General features: G+C 43.3%; 1 protein-coding gene across 3 annotated transcripts in view; it reads left to right on the top strand.

Moving 5' to 3' along the window:
- Nucleotides 1-3,530, top strand: part of LOC125751302 (mitochondrial glutamate carrier 1-like) — a 28,668-nt gene extending 25,138 nt beyond the window's left edge. For all 3 annotated transcript variants that reach the window (XM_049029949.1, XM_049029947.1, XM_049029948.1), the window contains exon 11: nt 20-3,530. In XM_049029949.1, coding sequence (XP_048885906.1) covers nt 20-173 — 154 coding nt within the window. In that variant the 3' untranslated portion in view covers nt 174-3,530. The remainder of the gene's footprint in view (nt 1-19) is intronic.
- The last annotated feature ends 15,600 nt before the right edge of the window (nt 3,531-19,130 follow it).

Genomic DNA, 19,130 nt, shown 5'->3' on the forward strand with positions numbered 1-19,130 from the left:
ACTTTTCTCCACTCCACAGAAAGATCCTTCAGCGGGAGGGTCCCACTGCCTTCCTGAAGGGGGCGTACTGCCGAGCCCTTGTCATCGCCCCCCTGTTTGGCATCGCTCAGGTGGTCTACTTCCTGGGTGTAGGGGAGTTCATCCTCAGCTTCCTTCCAAAACGGGGCAATTAACCCCCTCCACTCCCCCTTCCCATCATGCAATGCACCAGCTGGGGCCCCTACCACAGTGGAATGGGGGAAGGGGCTTACTTGGGGTCCCAGCACATTGAAGACCAGCTGAGATCTGTGTAATAGTGTATTATTGAATGTTGTGCTTTTGGAGCGAGTGTAAGTGGGAAATTTGTTTGCCAAGCTGCTGGGGTGGGGGAGACAGGGGTGGCTTCTGATTGGCTAGTGTGTCTGCCAACCTTCACTCTAATGCCCCCACCTCAATCACCTTATTCATCTAATTAATCAATGTGATATTATCAAAACCGCCACGTGATCAAATGCTGCCCCGCACAGGCATCCATCTCAGCTTCTGTAAAACACCCTGTGTCTGTAGACGGAAGCGTTAAACCATCGAAGCACTCAGGTCGGTTAGGCTGAAAGCTGCCAGCATAACGATACATTTCTGTTCACTTTCAGCGGGAATCAGATCATTAAATGCAACAGGTAATTAAACTCAGCAGGCCTATGAACCAGCCATGCAAAGGAACGCAATCCACAATGCAACCTAGCATGCACTATAGTCAAGCGGTTGGCTCGGTTTGTAGGAATGGTCCGCTAGCCTTGCAGAGGACTCCAAGCAGGGATGAGGAAGCCGGCAGCTTGAGGGTTCAAGTTTTTCTTATTAGGCTTATTATGTGAGAACTATACAGAACGGGTTCTAGGAGGCTCCAAACAGCAGAATCACTGAACCACAGCTTCAGCCGACGGCTTCCTTTGGCAAGCGATATCCTCAGGAGTCAAGAGATTTGGTAATGGAGACTTGCAAGTCAGATAGTCTGCCCCCTGGTGGTGTAGATCATCGTTGCTTAATTGATTGATGACACCTCCCTTGCTGTTTGCGTGTCAGTACCACCCACACTACGCAGCTGTGACAGAACATGCTTTTCTGATTGGATGGATTTTTTTTTTCCTTTGTTGCGCCTGTTTAAGTGCAGTTATCAGTAGGTAGACCAGACAGGTTAAACCCTTCGAAGGAGCTGACTTGCATGTAATGGGACCAGAGGCAGAAATTGACATTGTGAGTTTGTCCGCCTGTCTGGATGTTGATACATGTAGACCTAGCTGGAGCTAAATGACGCGTCTGACTTGGGATGCGTCGCATTTTAACGTCACGACTGCATTGTGCATTGTGATCATGAAGTGCAATTTGGCAATATGCTATCATGTCGTGGAGCGGAATCAGCTTGTCTGTATATCGATCTCTTGTTTTTCTTAATATCTCTATATATTTCTATGTATCACCTTATTGAGTCTATCTGCGTGTCCACATATAGTGTATATGCGCAGAGATGATGCAGATTTTTAGCTGTGTCGTTTTGTCGTTGTTATTCTGAATGTGTAGCTTATTTGCACAGCTACCTCTCCCAGATCCCGGCTCGGTACTTGCTGTTGCGCCTCGTAACAGCAGAAATCGATGGGGACAGTGACTCCTTACCACGTACTGTGTAAGATGGCCGGTGGAACATTAACAGCAATTCCCTAAATCCTGAAAGGACCCCCCCCCCTGTGTCTCACCTCTGCCATTGAGAGGGTTTGGACTGGAGGGTGGGGCCACCACAGTTCTGGCGATTAGGAGGGACAGCGAGTCGCTACAAGGCACTGTCTCCTTCTTACCAAAAAGGCTTCCCCAGTAACTCAGGCACTGGAGCCAAATCCTCATGCCAGACACCCATCACGTGACCAGTTTGCAATTCCACAGAAGTCATAGCCAGTACGATACGGCGGAGGTTACGTGTATCTAATCATATATGATTAAGTGGCATTTTTGAAATCTGCTCGATTACCTATTTGTATAATGTCTCTTTGGGTGCAATTTCAGATGCATTGAGTATAAGCCATGGAGGGGGGGGGTACTGTTTATTGCGGCCTCCTGCAGGACGGTGTGCACCTCCAGCACTGTTCCCGTCACCTGACATGTGGGTGTGTACTTTTTAGACTCCTCCTTCCCACAAGCATGCTGGCCGAATCCATAGGGAACAGGGGAGGTGCTCATGTCAATCATTTGGTGTCCAAGGCTAAGTTGGGACCAGTCAGGATTGAAATAGGGAAAACGGCTGAGTTTCCCGTGACCTCCCAGTGACCCCAGTTCTACTGTTATGGCATTTATGAATATTCCATCTGCAGGCTCATCTCATATTAGCATTGTCAATATTGTTATTGAAATTCTTATTAGAGCTCCTTAGATGTTAGGGCATACCCTTTAAGTGTGATGACATGTCAGTTAGTTTCCTGCTCTGTGAATGTGAACAGAATATGTGAAGGTGTTGCTATAACCGGGTGTGTTTTCTTGTGTTTTTATGCGTGTGTTGGTTTGGTGCTGTACTAATCCATGCTCCATGTTTAACTTGGGAGGGGGGAGGGGTCTTGCAGGGGGTGGGGCACACAAGCCCCACCCACCCATCCCTAGCCATCTTTGCCCCAACCGCTCAATTTCACTCCCTCTTATGGGGGACCTAAACACCAAAAACACCCCCCACGAAAATTCTGAAACAATAGATATTGCTGTAGGAAAAGCACAAGGACAAATGTGAGAGAAGAGCACAGAAGCATCGCTGAAGGTGGTCCCCTTTCAACCTGCAAAACAATCACCCCCACGCAGGGACAGCACACAGCAAAGCAGGATGTGTAGGGATGATCAAAGCACTAGTTTACAGCTTGTAGTTGTAGATGCTACTTTTACAGAATGTAAAACGGTGAAGTTTTTTTGGGTTTACGGAAGTGAAATAGTCATTCCATCTTGGCGCTTTTTCTATAGACTATATATGTATATATATTCTATATAAATCTCTATGTAATACCTATGTATTTATAAATGATAAGCTAGATGGGAGAATGTATCCAATATTAGGGTAGTATGAATATTGTTGATTAGTTTTGATTAGACGTTACCTGGGAAAAGCTCATCATACGCTCATTGTTCCATGTTGAGTGCGGAGCTTAACCCAGGAGTCTGGAATACTTTGTGCACAAGACCAAAAGTGGCAGCCAAGCAGTCGCACCCTAGATGGGACTTCAGCTTCCGGTCCCTCTGCTCCCCTCTGCCTTCCTCCAAGAGGAATCGTGCATCGGAGCACTTTAGAAACACAGTAGACACTCATGTTTGATGGAGGGAGGGGGTTGTCGCAGAACAGTTATGTGTATGTAGGTGAGCTTGTATATGTGTGTGCGTGTATATGTGTGTGTGTGTGTGTGCATGTGAGAAACGGAAGCACTGCATTGTGATGTCATCGTGACCATGTGATGAATTCAAGTGAAACGCACTAACAGTGCTGTTCCTTTGACACAGATTGATGTCCAATTAAATGAAATGATTATGTGTCCCTGCCTGAGTGTCCTCTTATTTCACTCCTAGGATAAATGCGATTCCCCTGGCCTCGAAACTGGCCACCCCAAACCATTAAATGGTTCCCCAGCCTCTCAGGTTCTCGCTTCCTGGTATCCTCAGCACATGGTGATAAATTACTGTTTCGACCCAGTGCTGCAGACTGGCCTCCATTAGAACAAGAAGAAGCAGGTGTCCGGTCCCCTGGAATGGTCTCTCAGTGGCTTTTAGTTTTACCGTCCATATAATTACATAGCGGACGTGATTATAGTATTTACTTGGAGGTTTATTATTTCAAGATGTACTTAACTGCAAGACTTGCATCGCAGTTAATTCTGACAGCCTTTGCAGAATATCGTTGACGTGATGGATACCTGATCATCTGTCACCTGTTAGGTTTCACCGTGCCACATTTCATGAGTCAGGTCTGTCAAAATCTGAACAAAACAGGTCTGTGATAAATATTGACATTGAGGCATCTAACTTAACCACCCATATTAAGTAGGTAATAATCAGCAAGGCTGGACTTATGCATGGGCTAAGCTGGGCTATAGACCCCGAGTTGTAGGGGGCATAATTTTTTTTAGGCTGTTACAGCAGCAGGTAGGCTGGGCCCCACCCCCCTAAATTTGGCCTAGGTAATCAGCCCCCACCCCCGAAGCTACAAATTCATTTGTAAAATATCACAAAATGGTGACTCAAAAAAGAGCCGCACACTCTAGAGGGAATGGAAATTATTTTGTTGAGTCGTAAAGCTTTTAAACTTACATAAGTATTCTGCACAGAGATAACTTTATTGAGGTTAAATGTATCATACTTCTGGGGGCTGACTTTATCATCCGAAACTCCAGAGATAACACGTTTGAAATATTTCTTTTATCAGAACCCAAAGTTATGTCTAGGTTTTAATGTTTTACAGAAGATTTCGCTTCTGCTTGCCGAATGAATCACCAGCTTTCCGCGTGTTATTTTTAAAAGTCATCGCCTGGCTGTCAATATGACGACTCATCGGCCGTTTCAGCCTTTTAAGAATCGGGAATTCTGTGTCATGGGGCAATTTTTTATGTAACCTGTTTTCAAAGTTTTTCAAGATGCTTCCAAACTATGTCCATCTTCTTTGAAACCCAATCCCCTGTAATGCTTGAGAGATGTATACAATACACGCATGCAAAAAAATAAAAATAAAGAACCAAAGGACGTCTTAATGAAATTGTACATGAAGCATCCAGCTTACATGGGCTGCAAGCTTGATAGGCTACAGTGCTGCAGATCAGGCAATTGGACAGTCTACCATGAAAGAGAAGATTTCTGCCATTGGCTACAACAGATTATGCACGATATTGACGTGGCCCTACCTCAAGGTCTCCATATGTAGCTGGGCTGCATACACAGGCAGATGTGTTGAGCTGAGACGCTCTGTAACTTCATCACCCCAAGGTCATTTAACCCGTTTATCTTCACCACTGCTGTGTCACCCCGTTTCGTGTCCGAGAGGTCATTATTTACCTTGCTTCAACGCTGCTTTCACATTCCGCTAGCATCTTGTCTTTTCAAACGACTTGTAACATTCAGCTTGCAACTATTTAACATTTCACTTCAGCATGAATGGCTGGAAATGGTTCTAGAAGAAGAAAAAAAAAACAACAAATGGATCAATTCCAAGGTCATACATTCCCATCATCATCCTGGGTGTGATTCATTACAGCTCATAGACGCTTACGGTGACCTCTTTAAAGCTCTTTTAAATCCCATTGTGTAAGAAGTAGCCTACTCAGATTTAACTATGGCAATTATTTTCTTGGAGGAAATGAAAAAAATATATATATGTCAAGGTCATTTTATTGCTTTTTTTATTGCTGATTTACCATGTTAGGGATACAGGCATCTCTGGGGATACCTTGATTTCTAGTGAACAAAAACATGCAAAAGGTCCCATTTATCCTTAAAAAGAAAGAGACGAGTAGAAATTCATAATTGATGTCATCTTGCGACTGTTCCTCTGCTCTTGCTTGCAGTTTCAAGTAATGCCTTCTTTTTGTGTGTTATGCTAAGTGCTTCAGTGAGTGTTGAATATCAAACCACTTTAAAATGGTCCGTGGGCTTACGATACAATTTTGTCAAAATCACGTTAAAAGCAGAAAACAATGTTGCAAGAAGGCCTTTGGTTCAAAGGCTGCCACTCCGTTTAAATCCCATTGAAAGAGGAGGCGATTAAATAAAGGGGAATAGATCATATAACAATGCAGCGAGGCAAAGCAATGCTTCACAAATAAGGACACACGCCAGGCACCTTCAAAGGCTGGCGAGTTTTTTCCCAGCAGCGCTCTCTGTCACAAAGAGCATTTGTTACTGAGAATAACACTCAGGCAGATTAAGGAGTAATCCAAAAATTGCGAAATGAGCAACTTGCTTTTGATGAAAGCATTGACTAATCAGCAAGATGATAAACGGAAAAGGAACCATTTAGTTAAAAATTAATTTCTTCGGTCAAATATAAATATCCACCCAGCTTGGCTATTTATGAAGCTACCATAAGCACAATTTAACAATAATCTCTTTCACATCATTTTCTTTTATAACAGAAATGTAGATCCTTTTTCGGCTGTTTGTATTGGAATTTAATGTAGAAGGAATTTAAACCACCTGTAGGGGGCATCAGAAGCATTCCAGTGGCTTCTAATACCTGTGAGATAATACTTTCATAAAAACATGCCATTGTTATTCATTTATTTATGCTCATTAGAATCCTTCCAGCACTGCATATTGCTACGGCAACAATAGTGAAACTGCTGCCTCTGGTGTTGATAACGCAATGCTGTTAAAGAGAGAAGCAGACATATAAGCTGTAGGTAGGGAAGATGAAATGTTCCTGATGGCGATCATTTTCCCTACGTATCCATCCATTTTCCCATTATGGCTTATCTAATGCAGGATTGCTGGAAGCCTGTTATAGGAAATATAAGGTGTGGAAGGGATGGTAATGCATTGCTGGGCACACAAACACACGAAAGAAAACACAGCTCAACAAATTATGGGTTTCGTAACTGTGAAGAGAACATGCAAAATCACATGCACAGAACCAGGCTTTATATTTCGCCTTAAATCTGTGTGTGTGTATGTGTGTGTGTGTGTGTGTGTGTGTGTGTGTGTGCTTACCCTACCTTACACCGCATGCAATCTGCAATATGGTCTGCATCACCAGGACGCTAAATGGATCAGCATTTGATATGTCTGTATTTCTTTAAATATTTGCAAAGTGTTGTGATGGGTTGGTGCCCCATCCTGGGTTGTTCCCTGCCTTCGGAGATTGGCTCTGGACCCCTGCGACCCTAAATAGGGCAAGCAGGTGTAGAAAACTGATGGATGGATGGATGGATGGATAGATGGATTAGCAAAGTGATATTTGCACTTCAGTTGTGGAGGTGTTTAGGCCCACACACAAAAGATTTTCTTTCTTTAAAGCTTGCAGCATTTGAAATAAATTGCTTTGAAATAGGAGTTAATGATTGTTTTACATAAAAGCCAATCCATACTTTCAAAACAAAAGACTACAAAGTAAAGTTAAGTAACATGAATGAAAATAACAAGCCATTCAAAACCTTTTGCTGGGGAAACATTTGTTAATGTGAAAAAAAAAAAACCTTTAAAGAGCCTCATAATTATTTGAGTGGCCCCTGTGTGTGTGTAGTACTGTACCAGTGTTTCAGAAGGAAGTTTTACGATTTTGAAATTACAAACATCTCACTGCATGAGATTGACTTGATCAGAGAGTGAATTTCAAGCAAAGAGTTGATGACGAATACGAGCAAGCTTTAAAAGCAGGTCAGGGATAAAGTTATTGAGAAGTAAGAATCAGGACAAGGGCAGAAAAAAATATGAACGTGTCTGATTATGTGAGCACGGCCCACTGAATCATCTGGAAGTGTAGCTCGTCGCGTAACACAGGCATTGCCTAGATCAGCTTGTCCAAACTAAGCAGCCTGGCAGGAGGGGGGGGGGGGACGCCACTGTGAGGCCAGATACAATTCTGAACGAGCTCCGGAGTCCAACGGCTGAGATGCAAGAAAATGTGCATCGGTCAACAGTATCCGGAACGCTAAGAAGGAAGCCTGAATCAGCAGGGAGGTACGATGGAGGCTATTGCTAAAATTAGGAATTCCTCAGAGCCCATATGGTGTCAGCAACAAAAACACTTGAGTGGATTCTGCAGGGATGTGTCAAGTGTTCCGGTCAGCTGGGACCAAATTGCAGCGTTTTGGTCTAAACGCCATGAATTATCTTTGTCGAGCATCCAACGCACCGCATCAGTCCGTGAACGCGATCCCCACAGCCATGCGTGTGGGTGTTGGGGGTATATTCTGAGAATGATTCTCAACAGCAGCGACTCAGGAGATGGGGTAGCACTGGAGGAAAGCCACACTGACACAGGTATGGGCAAACGCTACAGGAGAACCACGTCTGCACATTCAACGGGACATTCAAAACTGGGGTAAAAAATGCACCATCCAGCAAAACAGTGACCCACGGAGAGACTTAAGAATAAGGAAGCAGATGCCCTTGAATGGCTTAGTTCTGACTTCATGGATTTTGCGAATAAGTGGAAGAAAACTGCAATCCATAAGCAATCCCTGAGAAGCTTGAGAGAGACTGAAGAATATAAGCAATAAAGTTTGGTCTTCAGAGTTGGTGTAAACCTGTCAAAGGTGTTTTCATTAAATATGGTGAAGTTAGGTGTTCGGTCCTCAGCCAATCAATATATCTTAATGTAAGAGAACATTAATTTTATTGTTCAGGTCCTGAATGGAAAATTCTCATGTATGCAAAATGTATGTGCATCATATTATTAAATGTGACAAATGCAAACAGAACCCCTGTTATGTTTAAGAATCTGAAGATTTATCTTACAAAGATACAGATGGTATGATGAAGTGCCAAACCAGACCTGAAGCCCTTCAGAAGATCAGCAGCACGGCATGTGGACACTTGGGCAAGCTAGTTACTGTTGAGATCAGGGCCTTGAATGCAAAGATCACATCATTGCAGATCTGTAGGGCAAGAGTTGCCACATAGCTAGTAATGAGGCTACATTTCTATCCATCCACTTTCTATACCTGCTTGGCCTGTCCTGGATGAAAGAAACACAAGGCAGGGAATATCCCAGTATGGGGCACCAACCCACCGCAGGGCACACACCAGTCACACCTACGGGCACTGTCACTTGGTAACACTTAGCTTGATAGGATAGAATTAACGTACTAGTACATGCTCGCTTAATGCATTAATTAACCATTTAGTGTTCATCATTAATTATGACGATCCTTGTATTCCATACAAGAACTATATTCATTATTAATTAATTGTTAACTAATATTTCCCTGAATTGAATACATGAACCTCCATGATTGATTAATGATGAATGATCAAGGGATTAGTACATAAGTAACACTTAGTTACTGGTTAATTAATGTATTAATTAACTACATTATTTTTGTCTCCTCAAGTAAAGTGTGACCGGCAACTACAGTTTACCTTTGCATGTTTTTCGAAATGCAAACACTGGTAGGTCATGCAAACTCCACACACATGGGGCCAGGGCAGAGAGTCGAACCCTGATCCTAGAGGTATGAAGTAACACTGCTAACCACTGCATTACTGTGTGATTGTCCCTTAATTCTGATTAGCAGGTACGGGGCAGTGTTGTGGGGGATACACTGGTGGAGGGGGCTGAAAGAACTATTTCACGCACAGTCCATACCTGAGCTGGGATTGCGGCTCCAGCTCGATTCGGTTTGGATAAACCCATAACCATGGATCTGAAACAGATGGGCCCTTTTTCAAGACTTTCTCTCGGGTGTTTTGATTTTCTGATGCATAATTAAATATCCCTCATTAATCATATAGAAAAGACAAGTGTGTATACAGGGGTGGGGCCACAGGGACAGCGGCCCCAGTCGATAGGTGATTGGTCGATGGGGAGTCACCAACCCATCAATCACCAATTCAAAACATACTATTGACCAAAGATAAGATTGGCCCCACTGTATGAATTACGGCCCTTCTTATGCCCCCCACGTTAAAAAGCTAGAATTGTCCCCTGGACCTGTCAGAGGGGCATGGATACTCTAGCAGGTATCTGACACTTTGTAGGGCCCCCCTGAATATGAATAATAATGAATTCAATAATAAAAACATTATACACCTGCTCGGAGAGGTGTGCTGTGGTAGACACCACAGGTTTCCTCAGGGAACTCTGGCTTCCTCCCACAGTGCAAAAACAGGCGATGGAGAACTGGAGCTACCAAACTGCCCATAGGTGTGCATGTGTGAGTTAATGGTGTGTGAGTGTGCACTGCAATGCATTGGCAACGCATCCTGGGTTGTTACCAGCCTTCTGCCCGTAGCTTCCGTGATTGGCGCCGGACCCTCTGTGACCCTGAGCAGGACAAGGGGTTACAGAAAATGGATGGATACTCAAGACTTTCTACTGGGGGGCCAAGGTGACATTTTGTCAGGGGGGCCAGAATTTATAGCAACTCTCCTGATCACCTTTGAAAAAAACCAGAGTGCAATCATGTTGCATGAGCTAAAAGTAAATATAGAAACTATGCAAATCAGGAAAAAAAGCACAATGACGTTGTGCAGAAACGACTGATATCAAGTTTCACCAAAATAGCCAGATACAGAATATCAACATTCTGTTCACGTATGTCAAAAATCAACATGGAAAAATAAACATGACTGTAAACAGAGGTGAGGCAGAATGTTCAGGATATCACTTCCTCACTCCGTCATCGTCATTTTACAAAAGCACCAACCACACCTTTGTAAAGATGCAGTAATGCACGTAATAACCCTATAAGTCATTATTGGCATGCTGAAAATCTCACTCTGATAAGTGCGTCTGATGATTGCTTTATGTCTCTCTGAAGCCCTCTTGCTTTGTGTTTTTATCTTTTGTCTGTTCAAGTGCAATTCACTTCATTCAAATAAATCCAAACTAAAGGCATTTAATTTTTTTTGATCTTGCCGGTACTACCTTTAAAGTGAATTCTAACCACAAATGTCAGGAATCATAGTCAAGTGAACGTAAAGAACATGCATTTTTACTGCATGTTTTTTGAATGCAGGAGAAAACGTGCAGGAAATGAGTTTCATATGCTGCTATAAAAGAACCATTCAGATTTTCAATTCAGGTAATTGGCAGTTCCATAAAAATTACCAGTGAACATTATCTAGACTTTGTCACCTTTTCATAACACCAGTGATGTGTGGGAAACTAAGGATTAGAAACCAGAAAGGAAAGAGAGGAGAGAGATACCATAAAATGTGAATGTTGTTTAATGAGGCCAAACACAGTTTGTATGCTGCAGCTTGTCATTCAGATCAGGAAGATACTGGCTGTATAGCAAACAAATTGCTCCTAAAATATTTCCAATAGAAGTCAAAGCAGAAATCTCTCCTGGTGGTCAGAGGGTCAAATTTTTCAGCAAACAAACATTAGTCCACTCTAAACAGTACATTTGGAAACAGCAGATAGAATTTGTTTATCATTAGGTACTATTCAGAATTTTTGAGGATTACTGAAGCAGGCACAGAAAAGTAATATTCATTTGGATATCGACTCCACTTGGGGGTTTGAATCCCACTGCTGCTCATCGCGGAATTTGCACATTCCCCGTGGATCTCCTCCTGCAGGTCAAAGATGCACAGATCAACTGGCATCTATATATGTGCTCGTAGTGCATGAAGGTTTTTGTGTGTGTGTGGAGGTGCCCAGGCATCCCGTCTAGGGAGTAGTGTAGCCTAGAGCGCTAAGTCTCCAGGCCGCCCTACAACCATGATCAAGATATGCACTGAGAAGTTACATATCGAGTTCAGTTCAAATATGTAAAAGACCTGCTGCCAAGGATCCCTAATTTCATCATGGTGATTTCGGAATCGTCAAGAGGCCACAACTTCGGTAAAGCTTTCTGCCTTTTACCCCCAGACCTTCCATCTTTTCTTGTCGCATGTCCAAAAAGAAGTCTTGTGCAGACCCCAAATCGTCCACTAACGGGATGATCTCTGAGAAAACGCCTCATACATGAACGTTTTTACTTTTCGCTGCCTTCTGCGCTTCTTCAGGCCTAGTCACTCTTTAGTACTACCCAGGACATCACTTCCCTACCTTTCTTTCATCTTTTCTTGTCCCCCCCATCTATACCTCAAACTGTTAATGCAGCCTAAGCCGACTCAGCCGCTGGCTCTCCTCCTTTATATATTCAGAAATAGAAAAAGATCATTCAAATCGAAAATTCTAGAATCCAGTTGACCTTGAAGAATCTCGGGTCTCTAATCCTACTCCTACCCCCATGCTTTCTTCAAACAACTATTGCTGAACTAAAATCCTCTCAGGCTTCAACAAGCCCAGTAACTCTTTACCTCCTCATGCCTCCCTAATCCCTCTTCATCCTTCAGACTCCCCCCTGACAGTCTCTCCTGTCACATCCCAGCGTAAGACGGACGGTGCTCGGGTGACACGCATGTAGACATGAGCAGAACCTTCTCACCTGCTTTCCCACCCGATGGATCTCATTCTTTCCCTCTCTCAGCCAACAGGTTGTGACCCTCTCTCTGTCAGTTCACATCCTTGCTTGCCTCGCTCTCCCACATAATTTTCAAGCAGGTTCACCACACCTCACAGTTAATTATCACAGTTCTGGGGTGCTTAGAAATTCAGATTTGCCCCTTGGTGCCCCCATTCCTGCTGTACTTAAATAATTTCTGGTTTCTGTTCATAATGAAGTAACTCCATTCTTTCCCTGTCAGATCAGCTGCACCCAGTTGAAGTCAGTCAACCGTAACTGCCTGTCATTTACTTACATCTCTAAACCAAGCTTCAAAATAACCTGACCTTCCTCTCACCATCACCCGCACAACCATAACAGTGCTCTTGATACTAAGGTCTGCTACTTCCTACTGATACCGAACATATATTTCATCAGAAGGGCTCCTAGTAATTGTCCTGCTTCTGCAGTACAATTCTTTCACATTTTATCAATTCAGCAGATGCTTTTTTCCAAAGTGATGTACATTCTTTTTTTGGAAAGGAGGGTCAGCCAGTGCTTGAAGCATTTGAGGGTTAAGGGCCTTGCACAGGGGCCCAATGGTGAAATCACCGCTGACCCTTAGATTTGAACTGCTGACATCCTGATCATATGCACACACTCCTAACCTGCTGAGCCACACCCCACCCCCAGGACTTTTCCACCCCCTGGCTGTTCAGTAAGGTCAGTCTGGAGGTCATTGTTTCATCCAGGTGTGGCTTTTCCTGCCAGAAATCCGTTGTATCACCACTGTTTGTCCAGCAGGGGGGTGCATTGGCTGGATACAGAGCACACAGAATTCCCGCCAGCTGGTTTCACACCAACGGCGCTCGATGAAACGGGTCATAAATACTGGTGCTGCTGGAACTGATGCACGTCCTGTCCGATGTGGGCCGAATGACTGCAAATGGCTAATGGCCGCTTACTAACGGCTGTCAGGGCAGGGCAGCGTCAGAGCGGCGAGTCTGTCGCGCAGACGGACAATCCGCAGATTAGAAAACTGCAAGGCTGCCAAGTAGAACAGCACCCACTGAGGCAAGACCCAAAAGGTGAACTAAAAATCTGGCTTAGTGTGCTTTTACTTTCTTCTCCTAGTAAATGTTTCTGTAATTTTCTAGCTTCCTGATTTGTTGATCCTTGTGCTTTTTTCCCCTCACACTAAAACAATGAGGTAATGATTTTCTTTGGACCTGCATTGACAAAGTTGGATTTCAGGCACATTTTGTCAGATGTAGCAAAAGATTAAAATGCAATAAGCATCAGATGTATATGCCTTTTAAAAATTCCTCATAACCTTCAATTTCTTCATTTGTAAATAAATTTAGCTGCCTCCATGTAAGGGTTTCGATCTTGAATAGCTTCGCCGAGTATCTAGCTGCATGAGTTGATCAAACACATGAAATTGCTCTGCTAAGTTGATTGGAATAAAAGAGTCTGTGACTGAAAGCCAGAAATGGCCATAAAAATCTGGTCAGATGTGTCAAACATCTCAAAGCTAATTTTAAATAAAGTAATTCTCAGGTAATGATCAGCAATGAGATTAACGATACATTACTATCCACAGTAAGAGGGGATTGCCATCAGTCACCGACTGGTTCAACCCATTCTAGCTTATGCCGTCACAAGCAATCATCTCTCCATTATTTGGATCACAATAACCTTCAACAATGAATATGATTTGTCATTGGGGCAGAAATGCCATAATTAAGAACTCTCTAGCTGGGTAATTCATGCACAGAAAGCAGTCTAATTATTAGACGGTAATTTATAGTCATCCATCGAATTACGTTGTATCAAGTAACGTCCGATCGTACTTATGCCTTATAAGCGCCTTAATAAAGAGAGACTCCCAAAGCATGCATAATGGACGTTAGAGTTCATTTTACCAAGTACGCAGCACGCAGCAAAAACCAAAACAACCGGATTGCACTGCCACTATAAAGGTGTAGTTAAATGTTTGTGACATTGTACCTTATGTTACACAGTCTATTTGACCTCTCCCCCATAATGATCGTCATCGTATATCTAGATTGACTCATGTCGTCACTTCCGGGATGAAACCTGAAGGTAAGCTTATACCAGCATTGCTGAAAGCTATTTAATTCCACCGATCTGTGGTTTATGTTGGGAGAGTGAGGAGACCACTTGACTAGGATCATTTTTTAATAATTAATGGAAACACGGATGATGCCCCATATCTGACTGATCACCAAGCTTCATGTGTATCCTGAAACAATGTGGACTGTCTGAACTGTTGTCCTTCTGTAGGTTAGATGAAACCATATAGCCTTCCATCCATCCATCCATCCATCCATCCATCCATCCATCCATCCATCCATCCTTTAACCGCTAATCCAATACAGGGTCATGAGGCGGTTGGATGTCATTCTCCCAGATGCTCCTCAACCTCAACCAAGTCTTGTGGAAGGCCTCTGCTGTTTTAGAGACAAAGACCAGATGTTTCATATGACTGACCTTGAAGGAAGCACTACCTCCGCAAACCCTCAAACGAAAACATTTAAAGGCTTTAATAACTGCTGGGGGGCGGGGGGAGGGGTTCCCACTGTGGCTCTGAGAATGGGTTTCCTGAATTACTTAGCAAGAAGAACTATATTGCGGTTGGTCGTCTGAGCATTCTGGATGAGGTTAGCCGCGGGGAAACTGAGCACGGTATTCAGCTTTACAATGCAAAGGGCAACTGATTTTCCAGCAAATGGGAAGATCTGCACTCGGTGAATATTTCACCTGAGGTAGAAACTCACCTGCATGTAGATAGCATTGTCCAGTACAGTGCATGTATGAATGTATTCAGCTGTGTTATATAAGAAATGCTGGTTTCCAGGCGGTGACAGACAGCCTGCAGAATAGCATTGTTAAGTCTAGCTTAGGGGAAGATTTTTTTTGTTTTTACAAAAAGGTTCGAAATTAGTGCAATATTTCAGGCTGACACCTCTTTCTGTGAAACAAACTAACAAAAGCAATGTAGGTCCACGTACTATTTTGGAACTCCCCGAATGTGACGTTGCTTCAGGTTCAGTCAGCCACTGCAAGTCATGATAATCTACAGGAAACCATGATTAATGCATAGTTATCTAACTTTCTGGTTATTTAGGTCTACGAGTTGCGCCCATGGCGTTTTTTAATTCGATTTTTGGCTGTTCATATGAACAGAGATGCTTTTGTTCTGCAGCTACACATTTAAGAAGAGAGTGCGAAGAGAATACAGCTGAACACCGGCGGCAGAGAGACATTAGTGTTATCCTCGTTAAAATCATTTCTCACATTGTTCTACCCCGTCCGGTTCCGCGTTCAAGGTGCATGATGTAGCTGTAGACTTGGGGAAAGGAAAAGAAAAAGCCCTTGCTAAACATAAGCCAGGCAGGATAAGTTTCTAATGAATCGGTATCACAGGGACAGGGAGCAGTTCTCATTAAAAGGATAAAACGAAGACGAATTTGTTAATGACTTGATATTAGATCTTGATATATATTTACAGAAGCTGCTAATTTGGTACACGCAGGACCGCCTGCCCCCGATTTGCCCACCGGCGTTACTCTTCAAGGGATCCGGTGACACCCTGAGGAAGGAATGCTGATGAAACAACCTGCAAATGAAAGGCGTAGATCACACACGTACACTATTTAGAGATACCAACCAACGTAACTGCGTGCCTTTGGACTGGCAGGGGGAGACCCACGCGAAATGAGGAGAGCATGCAAACTCTCACACACACACATCGCAGAGATACAGCTTAAGGATCCAAACCTCAAATCCCAATAGCATAAGGTAGCAGCGCTAAGCAGAGTCAAAACTACATTTAGCTACATTTATATATATTTATATATATATATATATATATATATATATATATATATATATGTGTGTGTGTGTGTGTGTGTGTGTGTGTGTCTAATGATTAACCACTGCTCTGCATTTCTCTGTAGTTGTCTTTGTAGGTACCTTTATAAGCTTGCATCACAGAATACTGAATACTCTTTAAACCAGTTATAATACTCAGTTATAACTCCATATATGACAAATTACAATATTTAGCATAATGGACAATGATAATACACTAACCAAATATGCATCATCTGAGTGAGTGAGGCTACGCCCAGAGATCCGTCTAGGCTTCTGCAACTGAATGAAAATTACTAGCTAAACTATACTGTTAATGTAGCAATACAAGGTATCAGCTACGTTTGATCAAGAAATGCAGAGTGTGACATTCCTTTCAACTCCGTACATGAGAAATTACACTTAACATTTCATATAATGCATAATGATCATTTCCTAACAGAGCTTACGTCATTTCAGTAAGGCCACACCTCCTTTGATCCTTCCACGCTTCCGTACCTGAAGGATCTCCTTAGCCCAGATATGCTCACTTCTTACCAATTTAGACTTGTCATAGAAAGCCTCTGGAGACGAAAGCTAGAAGGGTAGCAGTTTGTGGACAGAAAGAATCTGTAGTTTCGGCTGTACCATAATTGAGTTTCTCTCTCTCTCTCTCTTTTTTTTTTTTTGCAAATACAACGCTTAATCCAAACCCTAAAATTGCCCTCTTGTTTCCATTGAATTAGACACACTCCAGTGACAAGCTTATTAGATCTATTCAGAATATTTTCCTAATTTCACAAATAATATATTCAAATGGTTTCAAGCATGTAGTGAGTGCATACGGTGTAATTGCACTGATAGCAGAGCTTGTTTTTTTCTCTCCATCATCCAGGAGAGTACAGAGCCCATGCTTAACATAAAAAAAAACAAATAAAACCAACGTGTTTCTGCCAGCCAGGCATGGAAATTACCAGAACACAAACGAAGGAGGTACCTGACCGCGATCAACTGACGTCAAATTTCAATCCGCTGGTGTTTTTTTTTTTTTGTTGCCGTCATGGAGAATTTAACACTCAGCTGTGTGTGATCTCCACTTTAAACCTGGTTTAACTATAACAATTCCTTAGAGGAAATCACCCAGTGAAACAAATGATTATTGTAATTGGCCACCCTATTTTTTTTCGGAGACTGCTGGCCCCCGGCCAATCAACTGCTCCATCCTCTAGTAGCCGGTCAACCACGAAAAGCAGACTACCTCAGCAGTGACACTTCACTGCAGACTGTAATGGAGAAGACTAACCTTGTCTTTAAGTGCTGCAGGTACGGCATGTTATCCACCTTCCTGTTGGAATAAATGACTCAGTTCTAGTGAACTGAGTTACAGACCTACTCAGACTGATAGATTATTCATTTTCAAAAGCTTCACTCAAGCTGGTAGTGGGTCTTTACATGCCAGCATTATTCTTTAAATACCTATCAAACACGCTGGTGCTGGAAACCGCTTCCAGGTTTCGCGTCTGCCTGCTGTGTCAGGCGGTGTGCAGCAGGCTGGGGTGAGGTATCCGTGCCCATGTCTGGATGGTCCAGATCCTGTGGCCAGCTGCGTAATCGCATCACCGCTGGGTCCGTCTGCAAGGCCTTTAACCCCAATTTCTCCAGAGATGCCGGCAGGCCCTGCCCTCTGATCCTCACCTACACGTCTCTTCAAACAAAAGCGTCCGGCGAACAAATACATGCAAATATGTATCGAACACGGGAGGGTCAGGCAGCCGCCAGATAAAGACATGCTGTTCAGAAAGTTTCATTAGCAGCAACCTTCCATGCTCTGTCATTATTACGACTATGTAAAAAGTAATAAATAACCCAAATTATCATGCACTGATGCCTGGCAGTAATGATAATGACATTTGAGCCTCCCTGTAATTAACAAATTCTGTTAATTTCTAATTACCTGTTTTATCCTGTTATTTTTATTAACATAGTTCTGTAATTAATGCATTAGGTGGTTGTTGGATTCCATCCTCAGGTCATATAATACTTATTGTGATATATCACCATGACTACTTTGATGTAAATGAGAATTAATGATTGCAGTTGAAATGATCCATACTTATAATTAACCTGCTCCGTGTTTGTTCACCGTTCTTAGGAGAGCTAATCGTTGGCTTTTGTTTGACAATTATAAGAGTGAACAATATGAATGACAATTATAAGAACTACGCATTTAAACTGAAGCACCTGTTGGATGTGATGATTATATGCCAGCCTGTTCGAGATGCGTGTTGGTAAATATAAAATCGGTGTTTACAGTCATGCGGTGCTCAGCATCCTGTTATAAATGGATGTTTTAACATACAAAAAGCAGCACTGCACTGGCCAGCCAGCCCCCTATCTACAAGCTTACGCCTCCCTCGAGCTACGCTCACACACGGCTGAAATGCAGATGGCATCTCGCCTTTTGCTAATAATACGGTTACTATGCACAGAGCACTTGGTTACTAGAGTTTATTGCCGCCCTGAAATTCAGAGCAGCGTCGAGTGCTGACACTGAGTGCTCTCATAAACCGATCCCCGCTTGCATGTGTGCGCATGTGTGTCAAATTTAAATGTTTCCTGGCCGCTGGAGTCCCCCCACCTCTGCCGCTAATTGCACTCATGCAGGGCAGACGATCTTGGGGAGGCGTATTTGCGTACGGTGCCGCACGTGGGCACGTCGCCTCGGCGATGGTGGGAAATGACCTGCGTGTCAGGACTGTCTCTTCTCCACCGTCCCCGGGGATGAAAAAGTGCCTCCGAATTTATCTATTCACATGACCTTCCGGGATTTACCTTCCCACATGTCGATTTATGTGCGCGCGCGGAGCGGCTGAAATAACATAACGACTACTGAGGATGCGTCCCTCCATCTGACCTGTCTGTCGCATGGCCGTATTGTGACGATGCGAGTTTCTCTTAAGTGGCCAGGCGGATATTCCGATGATGCGGGCTGATTGATATGGCCATATCGCGCGGCATTATCCTCCAGCAGCTGTGGGGCTTCCAGAAGTACAGAGAGCAGTAACTGCCCAGTCTCAGTCCTCAAGGGCCCTCTGAGCTGGCTGCATTCTCACTCCAGTGCGGGTCTTAATTGCAGTATTGAGAAAGAAATTAGATAGCACAAGGCATTTCGGC

Source organism: Brienomyrus brachyistius, chromosome 11, assembly GCF_023856365.1.
Source record: "Brienomyrus brachyistius isolate T26 chromosome 11, BBRACH_0.4, whole genome shotgun sequence".
Classification (NCBI taxonomy): Eukaryota; Metazoa; Chordata; class Actinopteri; order Osteoglossiformes; family Mormyridae; genus Brienomyrus; species Brienomyrus brachyistius.